Source organism: Thamnophis sirtalis, unplaced genomic scaffold (assembly GCF_051295495.1).
Source record: "Thamnophis sirtalis isolate CommonGarterSnake01/CBP01778 unplaced genomic scaffold, rThaSir2_p1.2 scaffold_8, whole genome shotgun sequence".
NCBI lineage: Eukaryota > Metazoa > Chordata > Lepidosauria > Squamata > Natricidae > Thamnophis > Thamnophis sirtalis.
The window spans coordinates 62956645-62982914 of record NW_028261388.1 but is presented as its reverse complement, the minus strand read 5'-3'; the positions used below and the strand labels follow the sequence as shown (position 1 = coordinate 62982914).

The following is a 26270-nucleotide window of genomic DNA, read 5'->3' as shown; positions in this document are numbered from 1 at the left end:
TATCCTAATTTGTAATAGGTACCTAGACATTTTGGAATATGTGGTTGGATGAGGCTTTATTAGTGACTGCTGTTTGAGAAGGAGAGTAACATTCAGAATAAAATCAAAAGGCTTCACCATTCAAGCTGTTGCAGAAAATGACAGGTGTTAGACTTCTCAGGATACAGGAAAAGTTTATTTGGCAGCCAGGTTCAGAAAGCTAGCCCACGGCTTAGCATTGCAAGTTCTGAACAACCTTAATTATCAAAGCACACATTCTTATACATTCCCAAAAGCATTGCAACACGGAAATTCTTAACACATTTCTTAGTGGTTACCTTGAGGAGAAACCCTTATAAGAAGATGAAGGTCTTACTTCTCCTTTTGTTTCAGATATGGCTTACGTGTTATTAACGAACTTTAATTGAACTTTGTGATTTGGACTTAATACAAGTTAGGACATAGGGACGTTGGCGAGAACATCCTGTGGTTAGTGAATGGGGACACTTCCTTTAAGTAACTTCTAACTGTCCCTGTCTATTGCAAATTCCAACTCTTGTCTATGTGACTTCTAATATAGAAGTAAAGGGGTTCTAAGAGGCTGTCTAGCCTGACTCAGTAGGTTTCACACTTAATGTCCAAATCTCACTTTACGGCTGCTTTAAAGCCACCTCTTCCTTTGCCTGTACAAATTAACATGGGGTATATCTGGACTTGATTTGAGGTAGGGGCAAACTCCAGCATGTGGCAAAATACAGGATACCTGCATCTTTGTATCCAATGTAGACAGATTTCACTGTTTCCAAATTCCAAAGAGACGAGTCGAGCTCTGATCAGAGGGGTTCTTTTGTTCATCCCCTAGGCCAAAAAGCCGAACTCAGATGCCCGTCGCTCTCGGCGAGTGCTGCGGCCAGCTCAGTCCTGACTCCTAGCGGCCATGCATTGCAAGCGCCCGTCGCTACTCTTCGCCCAAGAAACTGAAGCGCCGCTGCAGAAGACGGAGATGGGCATCAGGAGGCTTCCGCTGTGGGTCTCTCTGCCATGGCATCCGCCTTCCCTTGCAGCCCTCTGAGCCGCCGATTGGCATTCCGGCGGGCAGGCCACAAAAAAGGAGCGATGAAATTCCCGGGCTCCGTACTCGTCTCGCTGTTCCTCTTCGTGGCCGAAACGGCGATCGCCTTGTACCTAAGCAGCACCTACCGCTCGGCGGGAGACCGCATTTGGCAGTCGCTGACGCTCCTCTTCGCTCTCTTGCCTTGCATCCTGGTCCAGTTCAGCCTCGTTTTCATCCACCGCGACCTCAGCCGGGACAGGCCGCTCGTATTGCTGCTTCACATTCTGCAGCTGGGACCCATTGTCAGGTGGGTGGGACGGTGGCTCCAACAGAGGAGGAATGCGAAGGCTGGGCTCTTCTCCTGAGGTCTCTTTAAGATGAATGCGGTGCCCTTGTTCCCGAATGTCAGCAACCCATGGCAGTAAGCCGTCACTCACTGCACAACCGGTTACAACCAGTTAGGGGGTCCTGGCTGTATGATTCGGGATGAATCCATTGCTATAGGGAAGTAGGTGATCCGACTCCTACAGTAAATAAAGAGCTTGATTTTTCATACACCTGAAAAGCCTATTCTACTTTTAGTTATCTGAGAATATTTTAAAAATCGTTAAAAATCAGCTTCATATGGTGTGTTAATAAATATTTCCTTTGAATGAGCTAAAAGTCGATATTAGTGTTTTTCATGTTGGCAGTTTCAAGTCTCTCTGGCAATGGGATTAATAAAGAGAAAAATGATTTAACTTTTAGCTAATCATTGTTTCTTGTATGCAATGCTTGGTCCTGAATGGTACCAGCCATGACAACACTTCATGGAATGCATGATTGGCTAGGGAGCCCTGGGCCTTTAACTCACAATGCAAAATATTAAAATTCAAAATTATAATCTGTGTATCAGGATATTATGATTTTTAAAAGAATCAAGAATTTTAATCCTCGCTGGCACCAATATGGTCTGTAGTATATAAATATACTCTGCATATATAAAATATAAATATAGAAATAGAATAGAGTGGAAGGGACCTTGGATGTCTTCTAGTCCAGCCCCCTGCTCAAGCAGGAGAACCTATACAACCTCAGACAAGTGACTGTCCAGTTTCTCTTAAAAGTCTCCAGTGATGGAGCGCCCACGATTTCTGAAAGCAAGCTGTTCCACTGGTTAATTGTTCTTAGGAAGTTTCTCTTTAATTCCAAGTTGCTTCTCTCTTTAATCAGTTTCCAACTATTATTTCTTATCCTGCCCTCTGGTGCTTTGGAGAATAATTTGACCCCCTCCTCTTTGTGGCAGCCCCTGAAATACTGCTATCATGTCAACCCTACTTCTTTTCTTTAGACTAACCAGACCCAAAATCTGCAGCCATTCTTCATAAGGTTTAGTCTCCTTTAATCATCTTAGTTGCTTTTTTCTGAACTTTTTCCAAAGTATCAACACCTTTTTTGTAGTATGGTGATCAAAATTGGTTGCAGTATTCCAGGTGTGGTCTTACTAGGGTTTTGTAAAGCAGCACTAATACTTCACCTGATCTTGATTTTATGCCTCTGTTTATACAACCCAGGATTGTATTATCTTTTTTGGCTGCTGCTGCACATTACTGGCTCATATTCAAATGATCATTCACTAGGACTCCAAGGTCCCTCTCACCGTTACTGTTTTTGAGCCAGGTCTCTCCTCATCTGTATTATACCTTTGATTTTTTCCTACCTAAATGTAAAGCTTTGCTTTTTTCCACATTAAAATTCATTTTGTTGGATAGAGCCCATTGTTCAAGTTTGTCAAGATCTTTTTGGATCCTGAGTTTGTCTTCTGGGGTGTTGACTGTTCCTGCCAGTTTAGTATCATCTGCAAATTTGATGATTTTTCTCTTCTATTCCCTCATCTAAGTCATTTATAAAGATATTGAAGAGTACTGGACCTAAGATGGAGCCTTGTGGTATCCCACTGCTTACTTCTTTCCATGTGGATGTAGTACCATTAAGGACTACTTGTTGAGTACAATTTGCCAGCTGGCTACAATCCATCTGGTGGTGATGTTGTCTATTCCACATTTTTCTAGTTTACCAAGAAGTAGATTTGTCAAATGCCTTACTGAAATCTATACTATGTTCACAGCATTTTGTTGGTCTATTAATTTAGTGACTTTATCAAAAAATGAAATAGGATTTGTTTAGCATGATCTGTTTTTAACAAACCCATGCTGGCTACTAGTTAAAACTTTATTTGCTTCGTTGTTCACAGATCTGGTTTTTTATTATTTTTTCCAGGATCTTCCCAGGTTAGACTGATTGGTCTGTAGTTTTCCTGGGTCTGTTTCCCCCCTTTTTCTTGAAGATAGGAACCATACCATCCCTTTCCAATCCTCAGATACTTCCCGTGCCCCAAGGATTTTTGAAAGTTTTGGTACAGTGGTTCTGAGATAACATCTGCCAGCTCTTTCAGAATTCTGGGATGTATAAACTGTCAGGTCCTGGTGATTTATATATATCGTCAGATAGGTGTTATCTTACCATTTTCTTGCTTATTTTAGTTTTTATTTCTAGTTTGTCTTTTACAGTAGCTTTTTTGGTACATTGGGCTACAATTTCTTTTTGCGTGAAGATTGATGCAAATAATGAGTTAGTCAGCTCTGCTTTCTCCCTGCTGCCAGTTACTCCTTGCCATCTTCTCTCTTTAGTGAACCTACTGTTTCCTTGAATTTTTTCTTGTTATTAATATGTTGGAAGAAACTTTTTTTTTCATATTAAGTTTTTTATTTTTCCATTTTCATAGCATATAATCACATGTATACTATTACATAGCCAACATCAATTTGTATTATTAAATGTTTACATCAATTCACTTTGCCATCAACTCCCCAAAACAATTATTGGCTCTTCTGCTCTCCATACAATATATTTGTACCTCATCCATCACTTTCTTCTCCCTCTCTCCTCCCCCTCCCTACCTCCTTTCTTCCCTCTGTCATCTTTCTCTTCTCTACTTCCCCTTCCTCTCTCCTTCTCCTCTTCCCTTTCCACTCCTGCTTTCTCTCCTACTCTTCCCCTGCTGCCCTCTCTACTATCACTCTCTTCTTCCTTACCCCTCTCCTCTACTTCAAACTCTTCATCTCATTTAGTTGGTGTATTTCAGCTTCTGAGCAAGCTCCATTTTATGTTGATGGTATTTATAATTCCTTTTCAGTATACATATTTAATTTGACATATATCTTCCTCCTTTAAAAAAAAGAGAACAAAAAGGTATACATATATAGTCATTGTGCTTTTAAACCACCACCCCACCTATTTTTGGCCAAGATGGTTACAATTCCCAGATATTCTCATCATTATATTTATATAATTATGCAACCTTACACGTCCCCAATTTGTGATTCTGTCTTTAAATCTCGATAGTTTCCCATTGTAAGTATATTTCATGTTCCCTCTTCATTTTTCCATATCTTGGATTAGATTATCCTTAATTGTCTATAAATAGCAATCCTTGCTGTTCAATATTCATTACAATTCCTATAGTCTACTATATAGAATAACAAATGATACACATCTCACTTTATTCATCATCTTAAAGGTTCTGTATATATCTATGTTTCAAATATTTTAGCCCAAGCTTAATTGTCCTTCTATTGTCATATTCAATCAATTAGCAACTTAGTTTAATTATCATGTAAAAAAGTGAATCACAAACCTCTGCTTTACAATTTCCCCATATCAGTTTCATATTTATCCATATTCCATGTCTTTTGACCTTTATTTAATTATCTTTCCATTATCATATTCAATCAGTTAGCAATTCCCTTTTGTTGTCATATTTAGGAATAAACCCCTTATCTTAACTTTATATTTTCCCATATAACAATTTCTAGTTGATTTTTTTTCCTAGTAAGTCTTTTGTCCCACTTCTCTGTTTCTGCCTTCTCCCTTTCTTTGTTTTGACACATCCACCCTCTTCAATTTTCCCCACTCCACCGTCTTTTATATTTCTCTTTGTTGGGGCATAATCTCCTATTTCAATTTTCCTTATGCCACTGTCAACCTCCGAAACATCTTTTGTCTGCTTTTTATTCCCTTTTGTTGGGACACATCCCCCCTTTGCCATTTTCCGTATACCACTGCCAAGTCCAATGGAGTTTTTTGTCTGCTTTTTATTTTTATTTTATTTTATTTCCACCCTTCGTTATCTTTCTCCCATTCTTCTTTCTCCTTTTCTTTAAATCCCTGATTCTTTGTGTTCAGAATTCTATTTAGGCTTAATTTTAATATTTTAATGGTTTATGAATATTTTTTATGATTTCACATAGTTCTTCAAATTCCCAGCTTTCCATAATGCCCAGTTCCAAAGTTACAATTAGTTATACAGCTCTTCTTTTAGAATTCTGGTCCACCTTAAATTTATCTACTTCAACTGCTATGGGGAAGAGTGACGGGAGCCATCTTGGTCTTTTGTTCTTCTTTAAATGTCCAGTTCCAAAATTGCAGTTAGTTATGCAGATCTTATTTTGAGGTTCTGGTCCACCTTAAATTTAGCTAATTCAATTTATGTAAAAAAATGGAAGAGAAGCTGAAGCCATCTTGATCTCTTTGCCTCCTGCTTTTCCAAATTCTGATTTATGGCAGTTGGTTAATTAAAACTTTCTGCACAATCAAGATTAGGTTATCAGTTGTCAGTGAGAAGGTAGTGCTTTTTTCTTGATTTTTCTCCCTAATTGGAGTTGCTTAAGATATAGTGCTTTTTTCTTGATTTTTCTCCCTAATTGGAGTTGCTTAAGATATATTAGTTGGAAGAAGCTCAGATGAAATCCCTCGGAATGTTTGGTTTCTATTTCAAATCCAAAACCAAATTTAAGGTTTATATTTGAGTGGGTTTGTCACTTCTCCGCTTTCTCCCTTTCTGTCCAAATTATTTCAAACAAATAGCTTTTTTTTGGGGGGGGGGTGTTTCAACCCTCCATTTTCCTTTTCTTTCTTTCCTTTTGCCAAAATCCAGATCTGTCTATTAATATTATTTGTACCCTCCAAGATTCTTTGCCTTTTCCAAGTTTTGATTTATGACTGTGGGTTAAATGAATCTTCTTACCAGTCTTTCATCTCATCTCCTGTATGCTCCTGTTCAGTGCTTTGGCTGGAAGCCAGCTTCTGTGCAGCCAAGCTGCCGCGCCTACTCCAATTCAAAGGGCAAATCTCTGACTTGCAGGAGACTTGTTACCTCCCTCTGGGTCTGATGAGATGCTGTCCCTTTTTCACTCCCACTCCAAGTGGGGTTCTGATCCAAAAAGGATCTTGGAACAGGTTTGTCAGACAGGGTTCATGTGAAGCTCTTAAGAGTTCACACACCCCACATCTGTCGAGCTGGAGAGCTTCCAGTCGAATCTCAAGAAACTTTTTAAAAATTATCTTTGACTTTTGTAGCAAGCCTTAGTTCATTTTGAGCCTTTGCTGTCCTGACTTTGTCTTTGCATGTTCTGGTTATCTGCTGGTAATCAGCCTTAGTTATGTGTCCTCTTTCTGTTTTCTATGCTTGTTCTTTTTGTCTTTAAGTTTGTGAGAGATATCTTTTTGCAGCCATGATAGTTTCTTCTTGAATTTCTTGTTTTTGAGTGGTATTGCGCTGGACTGGGCTTTTATGATAACATTTTTTAGAGTTTCCCCATTCTTCTTGAATTGTTTTTCCCTTTAGGATTTTCATCCATGAAATCTTTCATAGGATGTCTCTGAGTTTGTTAAAATCTGCTCTTTTAAAATTTAAGGCACTGGTTGGATTATTTTCTATTGCTTGTGTTTGCATTATATTAGTTTAAAATGTAGCAGTTGCATGGTTTTGTGCAAGTCTTGATTAATACACATCACCTTTCTTGTGAAACTCGTTGATTTACTTCTGGGTCCATTCAAATTGATTTACTTGTTGGTTCTTGATTTACTTCTGGGTCCAATTCAAGGTGCTGGTTATCACATTTAAAGCCCTACATAGCTTGAGGCCAGCTTATTTGAAAGACTATGTTTCCCAATTATATCTATCCAGCCCACCAAATCAGTGATCTTCCACTGGCAGAGTACGATACGGGTCCCTTAAATCAAGAAGGTCCACTTAGGCCTTTTATGTGGTGGCTCCCTATCTGTGGAACATCATCCCTACAGTCGTAACACTAGCATCCATTTTCATATTCTTTCAAAGGGCCTAAAATCATAGTTTTGCCAGTGAGTCTGATGATCCAGGCTAATATGGAGCCCATTGGGTGGTGAGCTGTTTGAATGTTGGCACCAGGAGCGAGGGAGTTATTGGGTTTTGTGTGTGGGGGGGTTATTCCTTTAACCTGCCTGGCATCACCATCAGTGAGTTGGATGGCAATATACAGATGAAACTCGAAAAATTAGAATATCGTGCAAAAGTTCATTTATTTCAGTAATGCAACTTAAAAGGTGAAACTAATATATGAGATAAGACTCATTAAATGCAAAGCAAGATAGTGCAAGCCATGATTTGTCATAATTGTAATGATTATGGCATACAGCTCATAAAAACCCAAATCAGAAAATTAGAATATTACATGCAATCAACAAAACAAGGATTGACTTCATGAATGAGGTCCAGCCCCACCCAGATTGAGTGTATGGTGCATTGTTTTTAAATTGTTTCTTTTTAAATTGTTTCTTATTTTAACTCCTTATTTTAACTTGTTTCTGTAAGCTGCCCGGAGTCCTATGGGATTGGGCGGCATATAAATTTATTAAAAGTTAAGTTAAAGTTAAGATTGTACATAGAATAATATTGGACTTCTGAAAAGTATAAGCATGCATATGTACTTAGTACTTGGTTTGGGTCCCTTTTGCAGCAATTACTGCCTCAATGTGGCGTGGCATGGAAGCTATCAGCCTGTGGCATTGCTGAGGTGTTATGGAAGACCAGGATGCTTCAATAGCGGCCTTCAGCTCTTCTGCATTGTTCGGTCTCTTGTCACTCATCTTTCTCTTGACAATGCCCCATAGATTCTCATTAAGACCAGGCATTGACCCTGGTCTTAATGAAGCACAGTGGTCCAAAGTCCTCCTTTCTGATGAGAGCAACTTTTGCATCTCATTTGGAAATCAAGGACCCAGAGTATGGAGGAAGAATGGAGAGGCCAATCAAGCACAGTAATCCCATGGTCATTGAACCAGTTTTTGGTGCTTTTGGCAAAAGTTGCTCTCCTCAGAAAAGAGGACTTTGGACCATTGAGCAACAGGACTTTGAACCACTGTGTTTCATTAAGACCAGGGTCAATGCAGGCGTCTACCAGGAGATTTTGGAGCACTTCATGCTTCCTTCTGCAGATGAGCTTTATGGGGATGCTGACTTCATTTTCCAGTTGCCCACACTGCCAAAAGCACCAAAACCTGGTTCAATGACTATGGGATTACTGTGCTTGATTGGCCAGCAAACTCACCTGACTTGAACCCCATAGAGAATCTATGGGGCATTGTCAAGAGAAAGATGAGTGACAAGAGACCGAACAATGCAGAAGAGCTGAAGGCTGCTATTGAAGCATCCTGGTCTTCCATAACACCTCAGCAGTGCCACAGGCTGATAGCTTCCATGCCACGCCGCATTGAGGCAGTAATTGCTGCAAAAGGGGCCCAAACCTAGTACTAAGTACATATGCATGCTTATACTTTTCAGAAGTCCGATATTGTTCTATGCACAATCCTTATTTTGTTGATTGCATAAGGTGACCAGATTTTCAGATTGGTAAAGAGGGACACCTTTGACCGGGGGGGGGGAGGGCTTGATTAAAAATCTTATACGGAGCAACAAAAATTTTCATACAACGCAAAAATAGTATTGTCATATTTTTTTTATTTCAACATAACTACAATTTAACTGTTGCCAAACATCAAAATTTTGATCACGTGACCATGAGGATGCTGCAATGGTCGCTAAGTGTGAAAATGGTCGCTAAGTGTGAAAAATGGTCATCAGTCACTTTTTTCAATGCCATTGTAACTTTGGTCACTATACCACCTTTCTTGCCACAATTCTTAAGTGAATAACTGCAGCTGATAAGTTAGTAACATAAGTGAATCTGGTTTCCCCATTTGACTTTATTAAAAGGTCACATGACCCCAGGACACTGAAACCATCATAAATATGAATCTGTGGCCAAACATCAAAATTTTGATCGCATGACCATGAGGATGCTGCAATGGTCGCTAAGTGTGAAAATTGTAGCTAAGTGTGAAAAATGGTCATCAGTCATTTTTTTCAATGCCATTGTAACTTTGGTCACTATACCACCTTTCTTGCCACAGTTCTTAAGTGAATAACTGCAGCTGATATTTTGTATTTTGGATAGAATCTTTTTTTAAATAGTCTAAGACAATTTAAAAAAAGAATCCACACAGAATAAATTGAAGTAAAACATTTCAAACTATTCCACACAGAATAAATTGAAGTAAAATTATTTTAAAAAATTCTATGCACAATATATTTCAAAGTATTGTGCATAGAATTTTTAAAAATGGTTTCACTTAAATTTATTTTGGATAGTCTTAAGACAATTTAAAAAAAGAATCCACACAGAATAAAACTATTTTAAAAAATCCTATGCACAATAAATAAAATATTATTTTAAAATACATTAAAAAAATAAAAGAAAAAAACCCAGCTCACTTACCAGCAGGCAGGCACTCCAAGTCAATCCAGAATGATGTAGATGTTAATACAAAGAACTGAGCAAATTAAAATGGTGAAATTAGTCACCATTTTTCCCACACGAGCCGACCTCCAACCTCCGTGCCCCTCCCTTCTGGGAAATCCAGGAAGGAACACTCGCTACTTCTCTAGCCAAACTATTTCCTTGAGCTCTATGGTACTGGGTCATCTTTTCTTATAAAAGTAAGTAAAATGGGCGGGGTGTGTGTGTGTCCGTTTTCTTGCTTTAACATTTCATCTTCAATGAAAGTACTGAGACAGAGAGAGGGATTAGACAGAGTGACTTTTGTCTTGCCCCGGTTAGGATTTCTTAAGCAAATCCAATGGGCTTTCAACATGAAGCCAGAAAATTGGGACTTTTTAAAAACGCCCCGGGACACGGGACAAATTGTTATAAATCGGGACATCTGGTCACCTTATGATTGCATGTAATATTCTAATTTTCTGAGATGGTGGATTTGGAGTTTTCATGAGCCATAATCATCACAATTATGACAAATCACGGCTTGAACTATCTTGCTTTGCATGTAATGAATCTTATATATTAGTTTCACCTTTTAAGTTGCATTACTGAAATAAATGAACTTTTGCATGATATTCTAATTTTTCGAGTTATTTATTTAGTAAATAAATCATACATAGTACATTGAAATACATGTAGTATGGGTTTAAACTTTTTGGCTGTCTTTGAGTCAGTGTTGACCCCTGGTGACTGCCTCAACCAGTCTCACCTGATCGTCGGAGCTACCGGTTTACCCAAAGAGGTCCAAACCAGCTGAATCCCACCTCTGGCATTGGGCTATGTAAATTCAGTAATGCTAAATATGGATCATATTAGCATGTAACCAAATAGTAACATATCAAGAGAAAGATTTTCTCTAAATAATCTGTTTCCATGGGGGTGTTTAGAATATTCTGGATGTTCATATAAAATACTTTGCTTTGTTATATGATCCATAATTTTAATAATCTTAAATGTGAGTTAGCTGATTGGTGTGTATACAGATTATCTTAGGTAGTGACAGTGGGGTATAAATGTACATGCAATCCATTAGACTTTTAAAATATGTGGATAGAAATAGATAGCTGTGATGGTTTCTCTGGTTTGTTCCTTCCAGGTGCGTGGAAGTTTTTTATATTTACTTTCATGCAGGTAGAGTGGAAGAGCCTTATGTCAGTATTACTAAGAAAAGACAGATGCCAAAAGATGGACATTCAGAAGAAGTTGAGAAAGAAGTAGGCCAGGCAGAGGGGAAGCTGTTTACACACAGATCTGCATTTAGCCGAGCATCAGTGATTCAAGCTTTCCTAGGATCGGCACCTCAGCTAACACTTCAGCTTTACATCTGTGTGCTGCAACAAGAGATCACAACAGCTAGAAGTATGTACAACTGTGTTTTTTTTCTCTATTTATGTTTCAGTAAATGCTTTGAGAAGGGAAATTATAGACAAATAATGTCTAAACCTTCTATTTTTCTCTTTTTAGAAAGGTTCAGAAAAATGGTTAAAAGCGGTTATTGTGGTGGCATGACTAACTTGACATATGTTGTCAGCAACATTTTCAGGCAGTTGGTGTCATAATATTTACCGATGTTGTAGGTGTCAATGCTTTTAAAATAAATATTACATACTAAAATAAAGTGTGTGTGGGGGGGGGCAATTTATCAGAAGCTTTTTCACTGAAAAGGTCCTTAAGGTCCCAGTATTCTTTAGGGACTTTCTCTTCCCCCTCAATTTTCTCCTGCGCTGCAGCCACTAGGTTAGGTTCAGCATTGGCTATGTGGGAGACCCTCCCCTTGCCCTCTGGGGTTTTAGCGGAACGGATGTGCAACCACCCTTTCCTCCAGTTCATGTATGGGTTCCATTTCCGTAGCCAGAGTAGTCCTAGTATGAAGGGCCGACCTATCCCAGGTGCAATGATGAAACTTAAGGTTTCTTGGTGATCCCCCATCCACATATCTACTGGTTTAGTCACAAAATGGACAGGAGCCTCCCCCCAAGCTACTGACCTATCCAACTGGCAAAAGGCAATGGGCACTTTCAAAGTTCTCAGTCTTAAGCCCATTTTCTCCACCACTTCTGGGCTAATTATGCAACGCATGCATCCAGAGTCTAAAAGGGCCAGCATTTTCGCTTGGGCTCCAGTAGAGGGCACTTTAAGTTCTACTGGAATGGTCATGGGGCCCGATCAGGGACTTACCAGATGGTCGTCATCAGAGTCGGTTTCACTTTCCCCCAAGAGAAAGGAAGGGTTCTTCTTCCCCTTGGATGGGAGGGAAATCTTCAACAGGATCCACTCCTTTCATGGCAGTGTCCTTTCGTTTCCCAGGTTGTTTGTCTGGCTTCCTCTCTCCAGCGGCAGGGGGCTTTGGGCCAATTTTTGAGCGGCAGTTCACTGCCCAGTGCCCCTCCTTCCTGCAGCGGAAACAAGCAGTAGACTGTGGCTTGCTTGCAGACCAACTTTTTCCTCCCCTCGGAGCTCCTCTGGGGGAAGGGGATTTTTACCTTTCTCACTTCCTGGTGTTTATCCCTGGCTAGGTTGATCTCCACATCTGCTGCCAATTTGTACCAGACTTGTAGGTTGAGGCCCGCCCCCCCCCCCATTAACACCGTTCTGGTATATAGCCATCCATAAAACTGCCCATCAAAGCCTCCTCTGACCCTCTCCCCCACCCCACATATACACCGACAGTTCACGAAACTCTTGGATGTATTCAGCCACTGGTTCTGGCCTTTCGCTCGGTGAGCGGGTCATCAAAGCGTTTTCTCAGACAACCATAAACCTATTATAGTTCCTCAGAAGGGGGGAGTCATTGTTATGCAGAACAACCATCCAGGTTGACGCTTCGTTCTCTAACACCATGGTAACAACTCTTACCTTGGCTTCCTCATTGGGGAGATCCTCTCCAAACTGTTGCATGAAATTCCAGACCTGCACCAGGAAAAATCCTAGCTCCTTTGGGTCACCTCCAAATTTCACGCCAAGAGGAGGAACTTTTGCCATCTGGCGTCTGCGGGGGGCCCTCCCCCCCTTGGAAGGGCTCTTGCAGTTGCTGCTGCTGCTGCTGTTGCTGGGGCTCTCCCATCCTGATCAGCTCCACTGTCTGCCCCCAGGATCCCCCCTGAGTGAGACAGGTCCTCTGCAGGTCTCTCTTGATCAGGGAAATCAGCTTCTCTTCCAGACCTGCTCTCAGGAAAATGACGTTTCTCCCAAGCCTCCTGGAAGAGTTTCATAGCGTGGGACATCATGAGATTCTCTTCTTCAGCTTCCTGCCAGGTAGCTGCCGGTCACCGACATCGGGTTGTTGTAATTCCAGCTGGAATTTCCTCAAGATCATACTTCTGTCCCACTCCCAACGACCACCTGGGGCAGATGGATCTTTCTTCCAAATTCAGTTCCGTCATCCGCTCCGTCTCCAAGGGACATGAGGATCCGGAAGCCCCCATGTCGTCCTGGTTGCTGCCCAGGTTGGACATTTCTTTGAAGGTTTTGCTTTTATTACACTCCCCTCAGAAGGTGTTAGCTCTGGGATGAGTGTGAACTGAGACCTTGCTTATTGTCAGGCGTGCCTCCTTCAGCAACCAAGAAAGAAACCACTTAACTCCATTTGTAGAATTAAGAGTATTTTTACTGGTTATGAAAAGATAGCAGCAAAGTAAAGCAAGGTCTGAGGCAGAAACGCATGAAATCATAAATATCAAACATTTGCCCAACCGCCTCCCCCAAACAACCCCCATCCCATTGCCCAATCTGCAAATCCCTTAGGTGTCATGTGGGTGCATCTCCAAGAAGCATCATCAGGTTGGCATGCAGTACGATTGGCCTTGACCAACTCCAAACATCAGCCATCATCATGCGCAGAAGATGGTGAGAACAAAACTCCCTTTTTAAGTATCACTCCTGTACCAATTATTCCCATCCCAAATACCATGCTCCCCCTCCCCGTTTCTATGGCAGCCGAAAGCAAGTAGCAAAGTAGAGGCTGACAAAATGGCTGCAATCTCATATATTAGATTAGGCTACAATTTTAAATTCTTTTCAAAGTAATTTTTTTTAAACCTGAGATTACCAACTGAGCGCATTGTATCTATCAAAGGTACCTCCATCAAAGAGATTTGCAAGTAATATGACCCATAGGGGATACATTGTCTATATTTGCATCAAGTGACCATTTGTTTGAACATGGTTTACTGGGGGAGGGGGGGGAACATTTGGTTAGATTTATTTCACACAATAAACAATAAACTGTTCTTTATAATCATAATGTCTGTATTCCCAGAACTCACTAAACTGAAGCCAAATAAATCACATTATTTAGAGTTATCCTCTCGTGGATAATCTTATAACATAGTGATATACTGTATCTGAACAATATCTATATAAATATAACAGAAGAAGTAGAAGAGAGTGGACAGCCATTTGTCTAAAATGGTATGGTAAAATGGGTCCTCTGCTCGAGGAGGGGGTTGGACTAGAAGACCCCCAAGGTCCCTTCCAACTTTGTTATTCTATGTTCTGTTTTATAACAGCTCCCCCCCCCAAAAAAAAGGCTGTACGTAAAGGACCCATGAATAATCCTCCAACCAGCCAGCTGTTATATGGCTATTTTCAAACACTATGCAAGGCTCTTGGAAAGGAGTATAAAATCCATCTTCAAAAAGAGCCTAAGTAACCGTTGATGGGCAGTGGGAATAGGCAGCCACTTTACCCTGCAGACATACTCAATCCCACTGCTGGTAGATAATAATCATGATTGTATTAAGGAGCCCAAAGAACAGCTGACTGACAGGGGGGAAAAGACTTCACAATTAAGAACAGCTTTGCACACTTTGAGATCTGAAGCTCAAATGCATGGGTGTTTGTAAAGAGGTTTGGAGGATTGCTGAGGTGTAAGTATGATGTTTTTCTCAAGCCCTAAAGAGCTAAAATGTGAAATGCTTGATTGATCTTTTCAACCTCCCTTTGTGTACATCATAACTGGGTTTACATATTATGGTATGTCATAAAGCAGTGTGTTTTGTTTTGGCTTAGCATAATAGTACAGGTTGTTCTTACTTAACAACCATAATTAGGACCAGCAACTCAGTTGTTAAGCAAAATGGTTGCTAAATGGAACTGCCACTGTCCTTATGATCTTACCCAGTTTTTCTTTATTTTAAAGATCTGGGAACTATACCAGTGAGGATTGGTCATAAACGTCCTTTTTTCATCACTGTTAGTTGCAGCCTATAAGCAACAGTGTACTATATTCTTTCTGTTCAGTTAAGAAATATGTTGATAATTAAGAAAGTTGTGCTTATGTATAGTGCATTAGCCAGTCATTCAGTGAAATAGTGTATGGTTGCTAGTATTATTTCAGGTAAGTTTTTGTGCTTATTTTTATAGCTTTTCTGGAAAAATATTTCCCAGCACTAGGAATAAGTATAAGAGGACTGGGAAAGTGCTTTGCATAAGAAAAAAACCATACAGAGCACTAAAAATATGTTAGTGTTCTGTATGGTTTTTAATTTCCAAATATAGTCTCATTCCTGTTGTTCAGACAGTTTTGTTTTTTAAAAAAACCTATTGTTTGTCATATTTACTTTTCCAAGGTATCTTCATGATCCTTTCCCTCCTGTCAATTGTGTATGGAGCACTGCGATGCAATATTCTGGCCATTAAGATCAAGTATGACGATTATGACATCAGTGTGAAACCTGCTGCCTACCTTTGCATTTTCCTCTGGAGAAGCTTTGAGATTGCAACAAGGGTGATAGTCCTTGTCCTCTTCAGTTCAGTTCTTCAGATCTGGATCCTGCCTGTGGTGTTGGTGAATTTTTTTGGTTTTTTCTTTTATCCTTGGATTCAGTTCTGGCAAAGCAAGTGTACTCTGCCAGAAAACATAGAAAAGGCCTTGAGAAAAGTAGGCACCACCATTGTCTTATGTCTCCTCACTTTCCTGTATGCTGGCATCAATATGTTTTGCTGGTCAGCGGTGCAGCTGAAGCTTAATGATTCTGATTTAATTGACAAATCCCCAAACTGGGGTAAGCTGGCTTTGTACTATTTGCTGAGATTCTTTGAGAATGCTTTTCTCTTAATAATGTGGTACACATATAAGACAGATGTCTACACATATGTATGTGCTCCGGTGCTGTTCTTGCAACTACTGATTGGCTATTGCATAGCTGTCCTTTTTATGCTTGTGTTCTACCAGTTCTGTCATCCATGCAAGAAGCTTTTTTCTTCCAATATTTACGAAGGATTGATAATATGCTTCAGGTTTTTTTGTTATGTCTGCAAACCTCTGACATTTGGAAATGTCTTAAACTTAAAACCCCCAGAGAATATTGAAAATTATGCCCTACCTAGTTATAAGGCAAATGAATCCCAAAATGGAAGCACTCAGCAGAGTGTGTCTTCTAATGCATAGAGTGGGTATCTGAGTCTCACAAGACCCTGCAAAAATAGCACTTCAGGCCTTCTTTTGGTCATAAAACAGGTATAATAAATGGGATGTGTCAACATTATACCTTAGGAAATGTTTGTAAGTTTATCGTACGCAATGAGTTTGTACAAAATTATTTTCTTTCAAAGCTCTTGTGCTTATTAAGAAAGAACGCATGTTTTCCTAGCAAGTTGTTGCAACTTTGGTATGATTGTGCAGAAAGTGTGTGGATAATGATATGCCAACCACTCTTAGTTACAGATTGTGACTATTGGGATTATGTAGTTCACTGAGCAATGTCCAGATGCCAAAGGATCAAAACTTTGCCCCAGTAGATCATGTCATATGATAATGCATTGACCAAGTAATTTACTCTAGAAACATTCTAGGATTAAAAAGTGAGATAGAAAAGGAAGGAGCAGAACATCATGGACCTATTTGTTATATCAGGGACATTCCAAACAAATCTTATTTCATTCTTTGAAAAGTGGCTAAATTAGTAGAACAGAGAAATGCTGTGGACATAGTATACTTGGACTTTTTAGTCACTTAAAAATGTGGGAACTATGGTGAAGCTCCAAGAAAACATATCCAACAATCATGGAGAGATAAAAGCAAAGATGGGAGAAGTGAAAAGTGATATCCAGAAGCTGGATGAGAGAATGGATCGATACAGGAAGCGATCTAGAAAAACGATCAAAGAATAAAAGTAATTGAAACAAGAACAGAACAAACAGAAAAAAAATAGATTTGGTAGACCAGAGAATGATAGGGCTGAATAAGAATTTAGAAGATTCATTGATACACTTAGAGATGGACTGGGCTTCATTTTACCTAAGGTTCCAAAATGTAACAAAGACTAAGGAAGAAGACCTGGGAATGGTAATGGCAGAATCGATAGCTGAAGCCCTTCAACGGGATAAACAAGAGATTTTAAATGAGTTGGATGAAGTCTATAGAGTGTACACGAATTACGCAGATGTCATAGGTTGCCAAAGGAAGTCCACATACGATTTGCCTGGAAGAAAGTTCGAGATATTATCTACAAAATTACTAAAGAGGAACCGATGTGATATAAGGATAAAGAAATCATAACATTGAAACAAATCCCTAGAAGAGTCTGAGAACAAAGAACAAAATCGCTTTCTGGAAACTCTGCTGAATAATTGAAATATACTATTCTGATGGATAACTCCGGAAAGAATGTTGGTATCCTGGCAGGATTAAAAAAATTAAAGTAGATACCTTAGATAAGGTGCAAGAATTTTATGACCAACTCATTGGATCAGAGGAAGAGCATAGCAGCAAGGAGGAATTAGAACAGATGAGCCAAGAAGAAGACTGACAGATTGTGAAATGAAAAGACCAGGAGGAAATAAGTAAGGAAGAGAAAGAACACCAAGAAGAAGAAGGAGTAAGAACAAGGACACAAAGATATACAAGGACTAGTAGAAGACTACGACTGGCATAACAGTAAGAGAATGAAAAATGAACTGAAAGTGTATTCACTAAATGTTAATGGACTTAACTCTCCAGTTAAAAGGAAACAAATATTCACAAAATTAGTAAAACAGGAAATGGATATTGTGTGCCTCCAGGAGGTACACATTAAGAAGCAAGACAAAAAATATTTACAATGTAATAAATTGGGGAAAATTTAGGTAGCTTTGGCGGAAGGGAAAAAAGAGGGGTGGTGGTATACATCAGGAAAGGGATAAAAGTAAAACCAATATATGTAGATACAAAGGGAAGAGTGCTGATAATTGAAATAATTTTAGATCAAAAAAGTCTGTTGTCAGCAGCTATATATGCAACTAATAACAATCAAAAGGAATTCTATAGAAAAGTTCATGAAAAGATTATAGAGATAGGAAAAGAGAATATATGTTTAATTGGTGATTATAATGCAATTGTAGATATAAAGATTATGCAAGTGACCAGAAAAATAAGAAAAAAAAGAATACTCTTCCAAAACCTTTTTTTGAAATGGCAGAGGAATTGCATTTAATAGACATTTGGAGAACCCTTAACCCAGAAGAAAGTAAATTTACGTTCTACTCTAACCCTCATAGATCCTGGTCAAGGATCGATATGATTTGGATAAATGTAGAATTATGCAAAGAAATAGAGGCAGTAGAGATTCGGCCAAATACCTGGGCAGATCATAATCTCCTTGTAATAATATGGAAAGGGCAAAAAAAGAAGAGAGGAAGATGGACATTGAACCCACAAACTTTAAAACAAAAGGAATATATTAAATGGATTACAAAAGAATTAGAATTATTGTTTTAGGTCAATAAGAAACAACATACCTCGCTACAAAACTTATGGGACACAATGAAGGCGTATATAAGAGGACTAAAATAGCCTATACTGCTAAGAAAAATAAGGAGAAAGAGAAAGATTACAATACATTACAGGAGGAGATCAAACAGTTAGAAGCACAACTACAAAAGAAGCCCGGGGATGAGCAAATTAAAAGTAAAAAGGCCCTAGCCAAGCACAAATTGAATATACTGGATCAGGAGAAAAATGCAAGAAACCTAAAATTTGAAAACAAAACCTCTTTGAACACACGAACAAACCAGGGAGATGGTTAACATATAAATTAAAAAAAGAAAGAGGGAAGAGAATAATCCAGCAACTACAAGATAAGAACGGAAACTTACAAAGCAATATGGATAAGAAAAAGAATATTGCACAAGACTTTTTTCAGGAACTCTAAAACAAGAAGGAATTGCACTAGAGAAAATAAATGATTATCTGAAAGGAGAAAACATGCCCCTGCTAACAGAAGAGAAAAGAGAAATATTAAATAGGGAGATAACATTAGAAGAACTTAAGGAAGCAATTCAAAGGCAAAACACAAACAAGATCCCGGGGACGGATGGGTACAAGGGGAAGTTTATAAGAATTTAAGTGAATCAATTGAATTGTTATTACTGGAAGTCTGTAATGATGTTTTGACAGAAGCAAAGTTACCAGAATCGTGGAGAAAAGCATATATCTGTCTGATTTTGAAAGAAGGTACAAATGGAACACAAATTAAGAACTATAGGCCAATCTGAGTGCAGAAGCAGAAGTGGATGGGGACACGGTCCCTCCTCTCGTCCCAGAGTGTATGATCGGAATGGCCTGCTGGGAAGAACAAGGGCCATGGGAGGGGAGGTGGGGGTCTACGGCGACGGGGATGGGCCGGAGCATCCCGGTCATGGTTGGGAGAGGCAGGTACGACGGGAGTTTCAGGGCAGGCCATTACCGGGGAAGGAGGGCTCGCTATGTTACAGTGATCCCTTGTTCCGGCCCTGAAAACTCAACCCTAGGACCAGGTGGCAAGAGATGCCAGGGCCCTGGCCTCAGGTTGCTGCTGCTAAATGCCAGGTCTGTGATTCAGAAAGCTCCCCTCGTCCAGGACTTAATATTAGACGAGTGGGCAGACCTGGCATGTATTACTGAGACCTGGCTGGGCCATGAGGGAGGAGTCCCCCTCTCAGAAATGTGCCCAGAAGGGTTTCAGGTGCTGCACCAACCACGACACCAGAGAAAGGGGTGGGGGAGTGGCAGTTGTCATCCGGAAATCATTAGCACCTCGTGGGATCCCTGCTCCGGAGACTGTCGGGTGTGAGTCTCTGCTGGTGAAGCTGGACCTTGGAGGTCAAGTGGCCTTGTTGTTAACGTATCTACCTCCCAGCTGCGTTACAACAGCCCTGCCTTCGCTCCTGGAGTCAGTAGTTGGTTTGGCGGTTGAGTTCCCCAGACTTATAGTACTGGGGGACTTTAACCTGCCATCTCTTGGCGAACGCTCCGATGGGGCGCAGGAGTTCATGGCTTCCATGACAGCCATCGACTTGACCCAGGTAATTCAGGGTCCGACTCATACAGTGGGACACACTCTTGGGGCAGTGGAGATGTGATCTGGAATTGAAGGGCATAAAGACCTTGCCCTTGTCATGATCAGATCACTTCCTAGTTTCTGAAACTACTCCCCCACTGCAGGGAGGTGGAACCGATTAAATGGTTCCAGCCCAGGCGCCTGATGGATCCTTTGAGATTTCAGACGGAGCTTGGGGAGATACCTGACTCGCTTGCCCACAGTCCGACGGAGTCCTTGGTCGCTGCTTGGAACAGAGCGGTGGCTGGGGCTCTTGATCGGATTGCGCCTTTGCGGTCTCTCCGCGGCAGTGGATCCAGGAGGGTCTCTTGGTTTACTGAGGACCTCCGTGAGATGAAGCGCCAAAAGAGACGTCTAGAGTGATGCTGGAGGGCCAGTAAATCCGAATCCGACCGAACACAATTAAGACCCTTTATTAGGACTTATCTAGTGGTGATTCGGGTGGCTAAATGTTCACATTTCTACGCTCTCATTGCGTCCTCAGAATCACACCCGGTCGCCCTGTTTAGGATAACCCTCTCCCTCCTGAAAGGGAGGGATGTGGGTGAACCCTTGCAGGGTAGAGCCGAGGAATTTGTTCAGTTCCTGTTGGACAAAGTCGCTCAGATTTGGACGGACCTGGACTCCACTTGGACAGTACCTGCTGAGATGCCGAGAGTGGGCCTTGATCGGATTTCTTGGAGCGAGTTCCAGCTTGCTACTCCTGAGGAAGTGGACAAGGCCATGGGAGCTGTAAGTACCTCCATCTGTTTACTGGACCCGTGTCCCTCCTGGCTGGTTTCGACCAGCAGGGAGGTCACACGAGGCTGGCTCCAGAGGATTGTTAATACCTCTCTATAGGAGGGATCTTTCCCGCTGCCCCTAAAGGATGCGGTGGTAAGACCCCTCCTTAAGAAGCCTTCTCTGGATCCAGCTATTCTTAACAACTACCATCCAGTCTCCAACCTCCCTTTTGTAGGGAAGGTTGTTGAGAAGGTGGTGGCCTTTCAGCTCCGACGGACCTTGGATGAAGCTGATTATCTAGATCCCTTTCAGTTGGGCTTCAGGCCTGGTTACTCCACTGAAACTGCTTTGGTCGCGCTGACCGAGATCTCTGGCGGGCCAGGGATAGAGGACATTCCTCTATCCTGGTGCTTCTTGACCTCTCAGATCATTCGTCGGCACGGGATCAAATATAACCAATATGCGGACAATACTCAGTTGTATCTGTCCGCCCCATGCCAACTCAGCGAAGCGGTAGAAGTGATGTGCCAGTGCCTGGAGGCTGTTGGGGTCTGGATGGGAGTGAACAAGCTGGCACTCAATCCAGACAAGACCGAGTGGCTGTTGATGTTGCCCCCCAAGAACGGACCAGATATTTCATTTCTTAGCCTGGGGGGTGAAACCCTTTGCCCCTCAGAGAGGGTCCGCAACTTGGGTGTCCTCCTGGATCCTCAACTGACATTAGAATACCATCTGTCGGCTGTGACCAGGGGGGCTTTTGCCCAGGTTCACCTGGTGCACCAGTTGCGGCCCTACCTGGACCGGGAGGCACTTCAAATGGTCACTCATGTTCTCGTCACCTCTAGGCTTGATTACTATAATGCGCATTACTTGGGGCTGCCCCTGAAGAGTGTTCAGAGACTACAATTGGTCCAGAATGCAGCTGCGCGAGCGATATCGGGTGTACCTAGGTACACCCATGTTACACCTATCCTCCGCGAGCTGCACTGGCTTCCCATCGGTCTCTGAACGCGCTTCAAGGTGCTGGTCGTTACCTTTAAAGCCCTACATGGCTTAGGACCTGGATACCTACGGGACCGCCTCCTGCCACATACCTCCCAACGACCTATAAGATCCCACAGATTGGGCTTCCTTCGGGTACCGTTGACCAGGCAATGCCGGTTGGCGACTACTCACGGGAGGTCTTTTTCTGTAGCTGCCCCGGCCCTGTGGAATGATCTCCCCGCAGAGATCCGGACCCTTCCCACTCTCTCGGCCTTCCGTAAAGCCACTAAAACCTGGCTGTTCTGGCAGGCCTGGGGCTGTTGACCCCAAATATGGTCCAGCCCCACTTGGAATGGAGTGCATGGTGTGTTTTTAAATCTATCTTTTCTTTCCTTCTCTTCCTTTTGCTTTATTTGTATTGTTATCCGCCCGGAGTCGTACGGGATTGGGCGGCATATAAATGTTATTAAACTTTCAAACTTTCAAATCTCTCTTTTAAATCCTGATTATAAAATATTTATGAACATTATAGCAGAAAGAATTAAGAAATTATTAAATGAAAATATACATTCAGACCAAAATGGATTCCTACCAATGATACAAATCAATACGAATAGTAATTAATATATTGGAGTATTATGAGGCCCACCCAGAAAAACAGGTGGCCCTGATCTTTTTAGATGCTCAAAAGGCCTTTGACAAGGTAAATTGGCAATTCATGACCCAACAAATAAAAGAAATGAAGTTTGGAGATAAATTTGGAAATATGATAGAGTCAATTTACTCTACCCAGAAAGCAAGCATAATAATAAACAGGGAGATTAAAAAAACGTTTGAAATAATGAAGGGGAATGTCAGCGTTCCAAATATCATCCAGAATTAAATCAGAATTCAAGGCATAGCTTTCATCAAAGTTCTAATTTAATAAGAGAGACATGTTGGTACAAACTGTGGGAACCTGAATCTGAAAGCTTCCTGGGTTTCCACCCAGTTGAAAGTTCAAACCTTGCCCCCACACCCACAAGTCCACCACATGGTCCAATGTTCCTCTGCCATGCTGGCATTTCAACCCATCTAGTTCCGGCCAGGTGCAGAGGTGCAGAGACAAAAGATGACCTTGGCCCTCTGGAAAGGAATGTTTTATTATGACAACAACACATTCTGCTCCTTACTATTCCCCTTCCCTATTCCCCACAAATGAAACAGCATAGAAAAAATAATAGAAAGTGTGGCAGGCCAAAGATCCTAAAAGGAATATGACTGCAGGCCTGAGAGGCAGCCTCTCCTCAGAAGAAAAATGTTTCCTGAAAAGAGAATTACATAAAAGTTAACATAACAATTAACCACCTCTTCCCTCCCCCCCCCAGGGGGATCCTTTGGCTTATCAGGAAACTTCTCATGGAATTGTTTTACTAACTTATCCGCTTTTCAGCCAAGTAGCTTCGGACAAAGGGTACCCCTTCCAATGCATTAAATACTGTAAGCGACCCCTATACAGCCTGGAATCTAAGATTTTTCTCACCTCATAATGTGTTTCCCCTTCTACCACTACACGAGGAGGGGGAGCTTGGGTGGACCGTCTTATGCTGGACCCAATTACTGGTTTTAACAAGTTACAATGAAATACTGGGTAAATTTTCCCTAGAATTCTGGGTAGACTATAACTGGGTTAATTATCTTCTCTATTGGGAATGGACCTAGAAATTTTGGCCCCAATTTCTTACTAGGCATTCTTAATCTTATGTATTTGGTAGATATAAAACCTTTGTCCCCCACATGAAAGGGAGGTTGGAGCAAGCGGTGTTTATTGGCTTCCTTCTTGTAGGCTTCTGCCACATCTGCTAGAGCTTTCTTCATATTTTCCCACCCTTTCTTTAGTGTGTCCATCCATTCATTCAGACATGGAGGTGGGAGGTTCTCTAGGCATCTCAGGCATGGGAACATATTCCATGCCATTGATAATCTGGAAAGGAGTTAATCCAGTGCTGCTGTGGACCGTATTGTTGTACGCCACTTCGGCAAAGGGTAGCAAGTCCGACCAGTTGTCTTGCTGATAGTCCACATAACACTGGATGTATTGTTCCACCATCACATTGGCCCTCTCCACTGCTCCATTCATGCTGGGATGAAATGCTGAGCTGAGTCCTTGTGTGGACCCAATGGATCTCAGGAACTCTCTCCAGAACTTGGCGGTGAACTGAACTCCGTGGTCTGAAATGATCCTCTTGGGTACCCCGTGCAGGTGATAAATGTGTTTCACAAACATTTTTGCTAATTTCTTTGCGGACGGCAACCCTGAGCAAGCGATGAAATGCGCCTGCTTGGAAAACAAATCAATAACTGTCCAGATTACTCTATTTCCACTGCTGTCTGGAAGCTCAACGATGAAGTCCATTGTGATCTCTTTCCATGGTCGGCTAGGGCTGGCCACTCATTGTAGTAGTCTAGGGGGCTTCCCCGGTCATGTTTTCATCGTTGCGCAAGTAGCACAGCTTCTTACATAATCTTCCACCTCCGATTTCATCTTTGGCCACCAAAATTGATGCCTGGCGAGGTGAAGCGTTTTTAGGAATCCAAAGTGTCCTCCTAGTTTCGCATCATGGCTTTGCTGTAGGACTTCCAGCCTCAACCCCACAGGGACGTACAGTTTAGACCCCTTCCAGGCTAAGCCACCACTCATCGTTAGGATGCCCTTGTTATTGTTGAATCACAGGTCTGCCGGGAGTGCTGCTTTGAACTCTGTCGTCAGCTTATCCGGGCTTCAGGTGGTGACCTGGGAGAAAGAAATGATGGATTGAACAACTTCTTACTTCTTATTGTCATATTGTGGTTTTCTCGAACAAGCATCCACCAACAAGTTCTTTCCTGCAGGGATGTGTTTAATTTCAAATTTGAACCTTTGGAAGTATTGTGCCCAGCAAACCTGTTTGGGAGGTAACCTTCGATGGGCTTTGAGAGCTTCGAGGTTTTTATGATCAGTCCAGACCTCGAATGATATATCCCCCGCCCCCTTCCAGGAGATGTCTCCACATGAGCATGATCCACCTGATTGCGAACGCTTCTTTCTCCCAAATGGCCCACCTCCTTTCAGTAGTGGTGAGTTTCTTGGAGATGTAAGCGCACGGCAAGAGGTGGCCCTCTTTATTCTTTTGCAGTAGCACTGCAGCTATTGTTACATCACTGTCATCCGTCTGGATTATGAATGGCTGTTCTGGGTTGGGGTGTTGCAGTATGGGCTCCTGGGCAAAGAGCCGTTTTAATTTCTCAAAGGCTTTTTGACAGTCCATTGTCCACTTCAGGGGTTGGTTTGCTTTTGGCTTTGTTGGGGAAGGCCCTGTTTTTAATAGCTCAGTCAATGGGAGGGCAATTTCTGCAAAAGTCGGAATGAACTGCCTGTAGAAATTGGCAAATCCAAGGAAGCTTTGCAGTTGTCTGCGAGTGCTTGGAGGTTTCCAGTCTAACACAGCTTTCACTTTTCCTGGATCTATTTCTATCCCCTCGTTGGAGATGTGATACCCCAAGTAATCTAGTGAAGTCTTGTGGAACTCACATTTCAACAACTTTGGCGGCATTTTATTGCCCCCCTGAGGGATGGAACCCAGTTGCATCTCTAAATTTAGGAACCTCCTCATCACATTCTTCCGCCATCCATCCTGCAGCTTTCCCCTCATTCATCCCTTCTTCCATTGTTGAGAACTCTTCTTTGTAGGAAAGTGGGGTAAGAACCTGTTGGGGCATTGCAGGGGAGACTGGACTCAGTGGGGGTGTGTGAACCCCTGGGTTGGCCACTGCCCAGTTATCTGCCACGGTGCCATCTGCTAAGGGAGGGCAGGTGTCCACTGGCATCCCTCACATCCATGACCTGGGGTTGCTTGATTCACAGGTTGCAGCTCAACCATCAATGGCTGGCTAGGGTGGGGTATGGGCCAAGGCCCCCTCTGCTGGCTTGGAGGATTTTCCCATGTTGATGGCCAAGCAGGTGCTCATTGGCATCTCTTCCATCTGTGATCTGGGAAGAAAGCCCAACCTGGTGGTGCTTGATTCACAAGCTGCAGCCCATATATCGATGGCTGATTAGGAAGAGATGTTGGCCAAACCCCTTCCTGCTGGCTGGTTGGAATTCCTCATTTTGATAGGGAATCTATCTTCAACTCAGTTGCAGGGTAATGGGTCATTTCATTTATTGCTGTTTGAAAGGAGTCAAAATCTCCACTCCAGTTTTTTCCCCCACACCTTGGCTGGGGAAGGAGGGGAAGTAAACACACATGTTTGGCTGCTCAAGTTGATTTGGGACTTTCTTTTTTTTATAAAATTTTTTTATTATTATTATTTTGTTACATAGACAACACATACCCACAACAATGGAAAGAAAGAAAAAACAAAAACAACAAACAAAACAGAAGAAAAAAAACCCATCATCACATATAGCATGTCATTTGGTTACAAGTGTTTTAGCATTTATCATTGTTATACATTTATTATTTCATTTAATAGGTTATAATATACAGTTTGGGTTGCTTTATTTACCATCCCTTC

The 26270-nt window shown here is 41.6% G+C and overlaps 1 protein-coding gene across 1 annotated transcript; it reads left to right on the top strand.

Annotated features, from left to right (window-relative positions):
- Nucleotides 1–389: 389 nt before the first annotated feature.
- XK (X-linked Kx blood group antigen, Kell and VPS13A binding protein) lies at nucleotides 390–19053 on the top strand. The gene is made up of 3 exons (XM_014060646.2): nucleotides 390–1340; nucleotides 10826–11088; nucleotides 15300–19053. Exons 1-3 carry the CDS (start codon nucleotides 1021–1023, stop codon nucleotides 16118–16120), a joined length of 1404 nt encoding a protein of 467 aa, XP_013916121.2. The 5' UTR covers nucleotides 390–1020; the 3' UTR covers nucleotides 16121–19053.
- Nucleotides 19054–26270: the final 7217 nt, after the last annotated feature.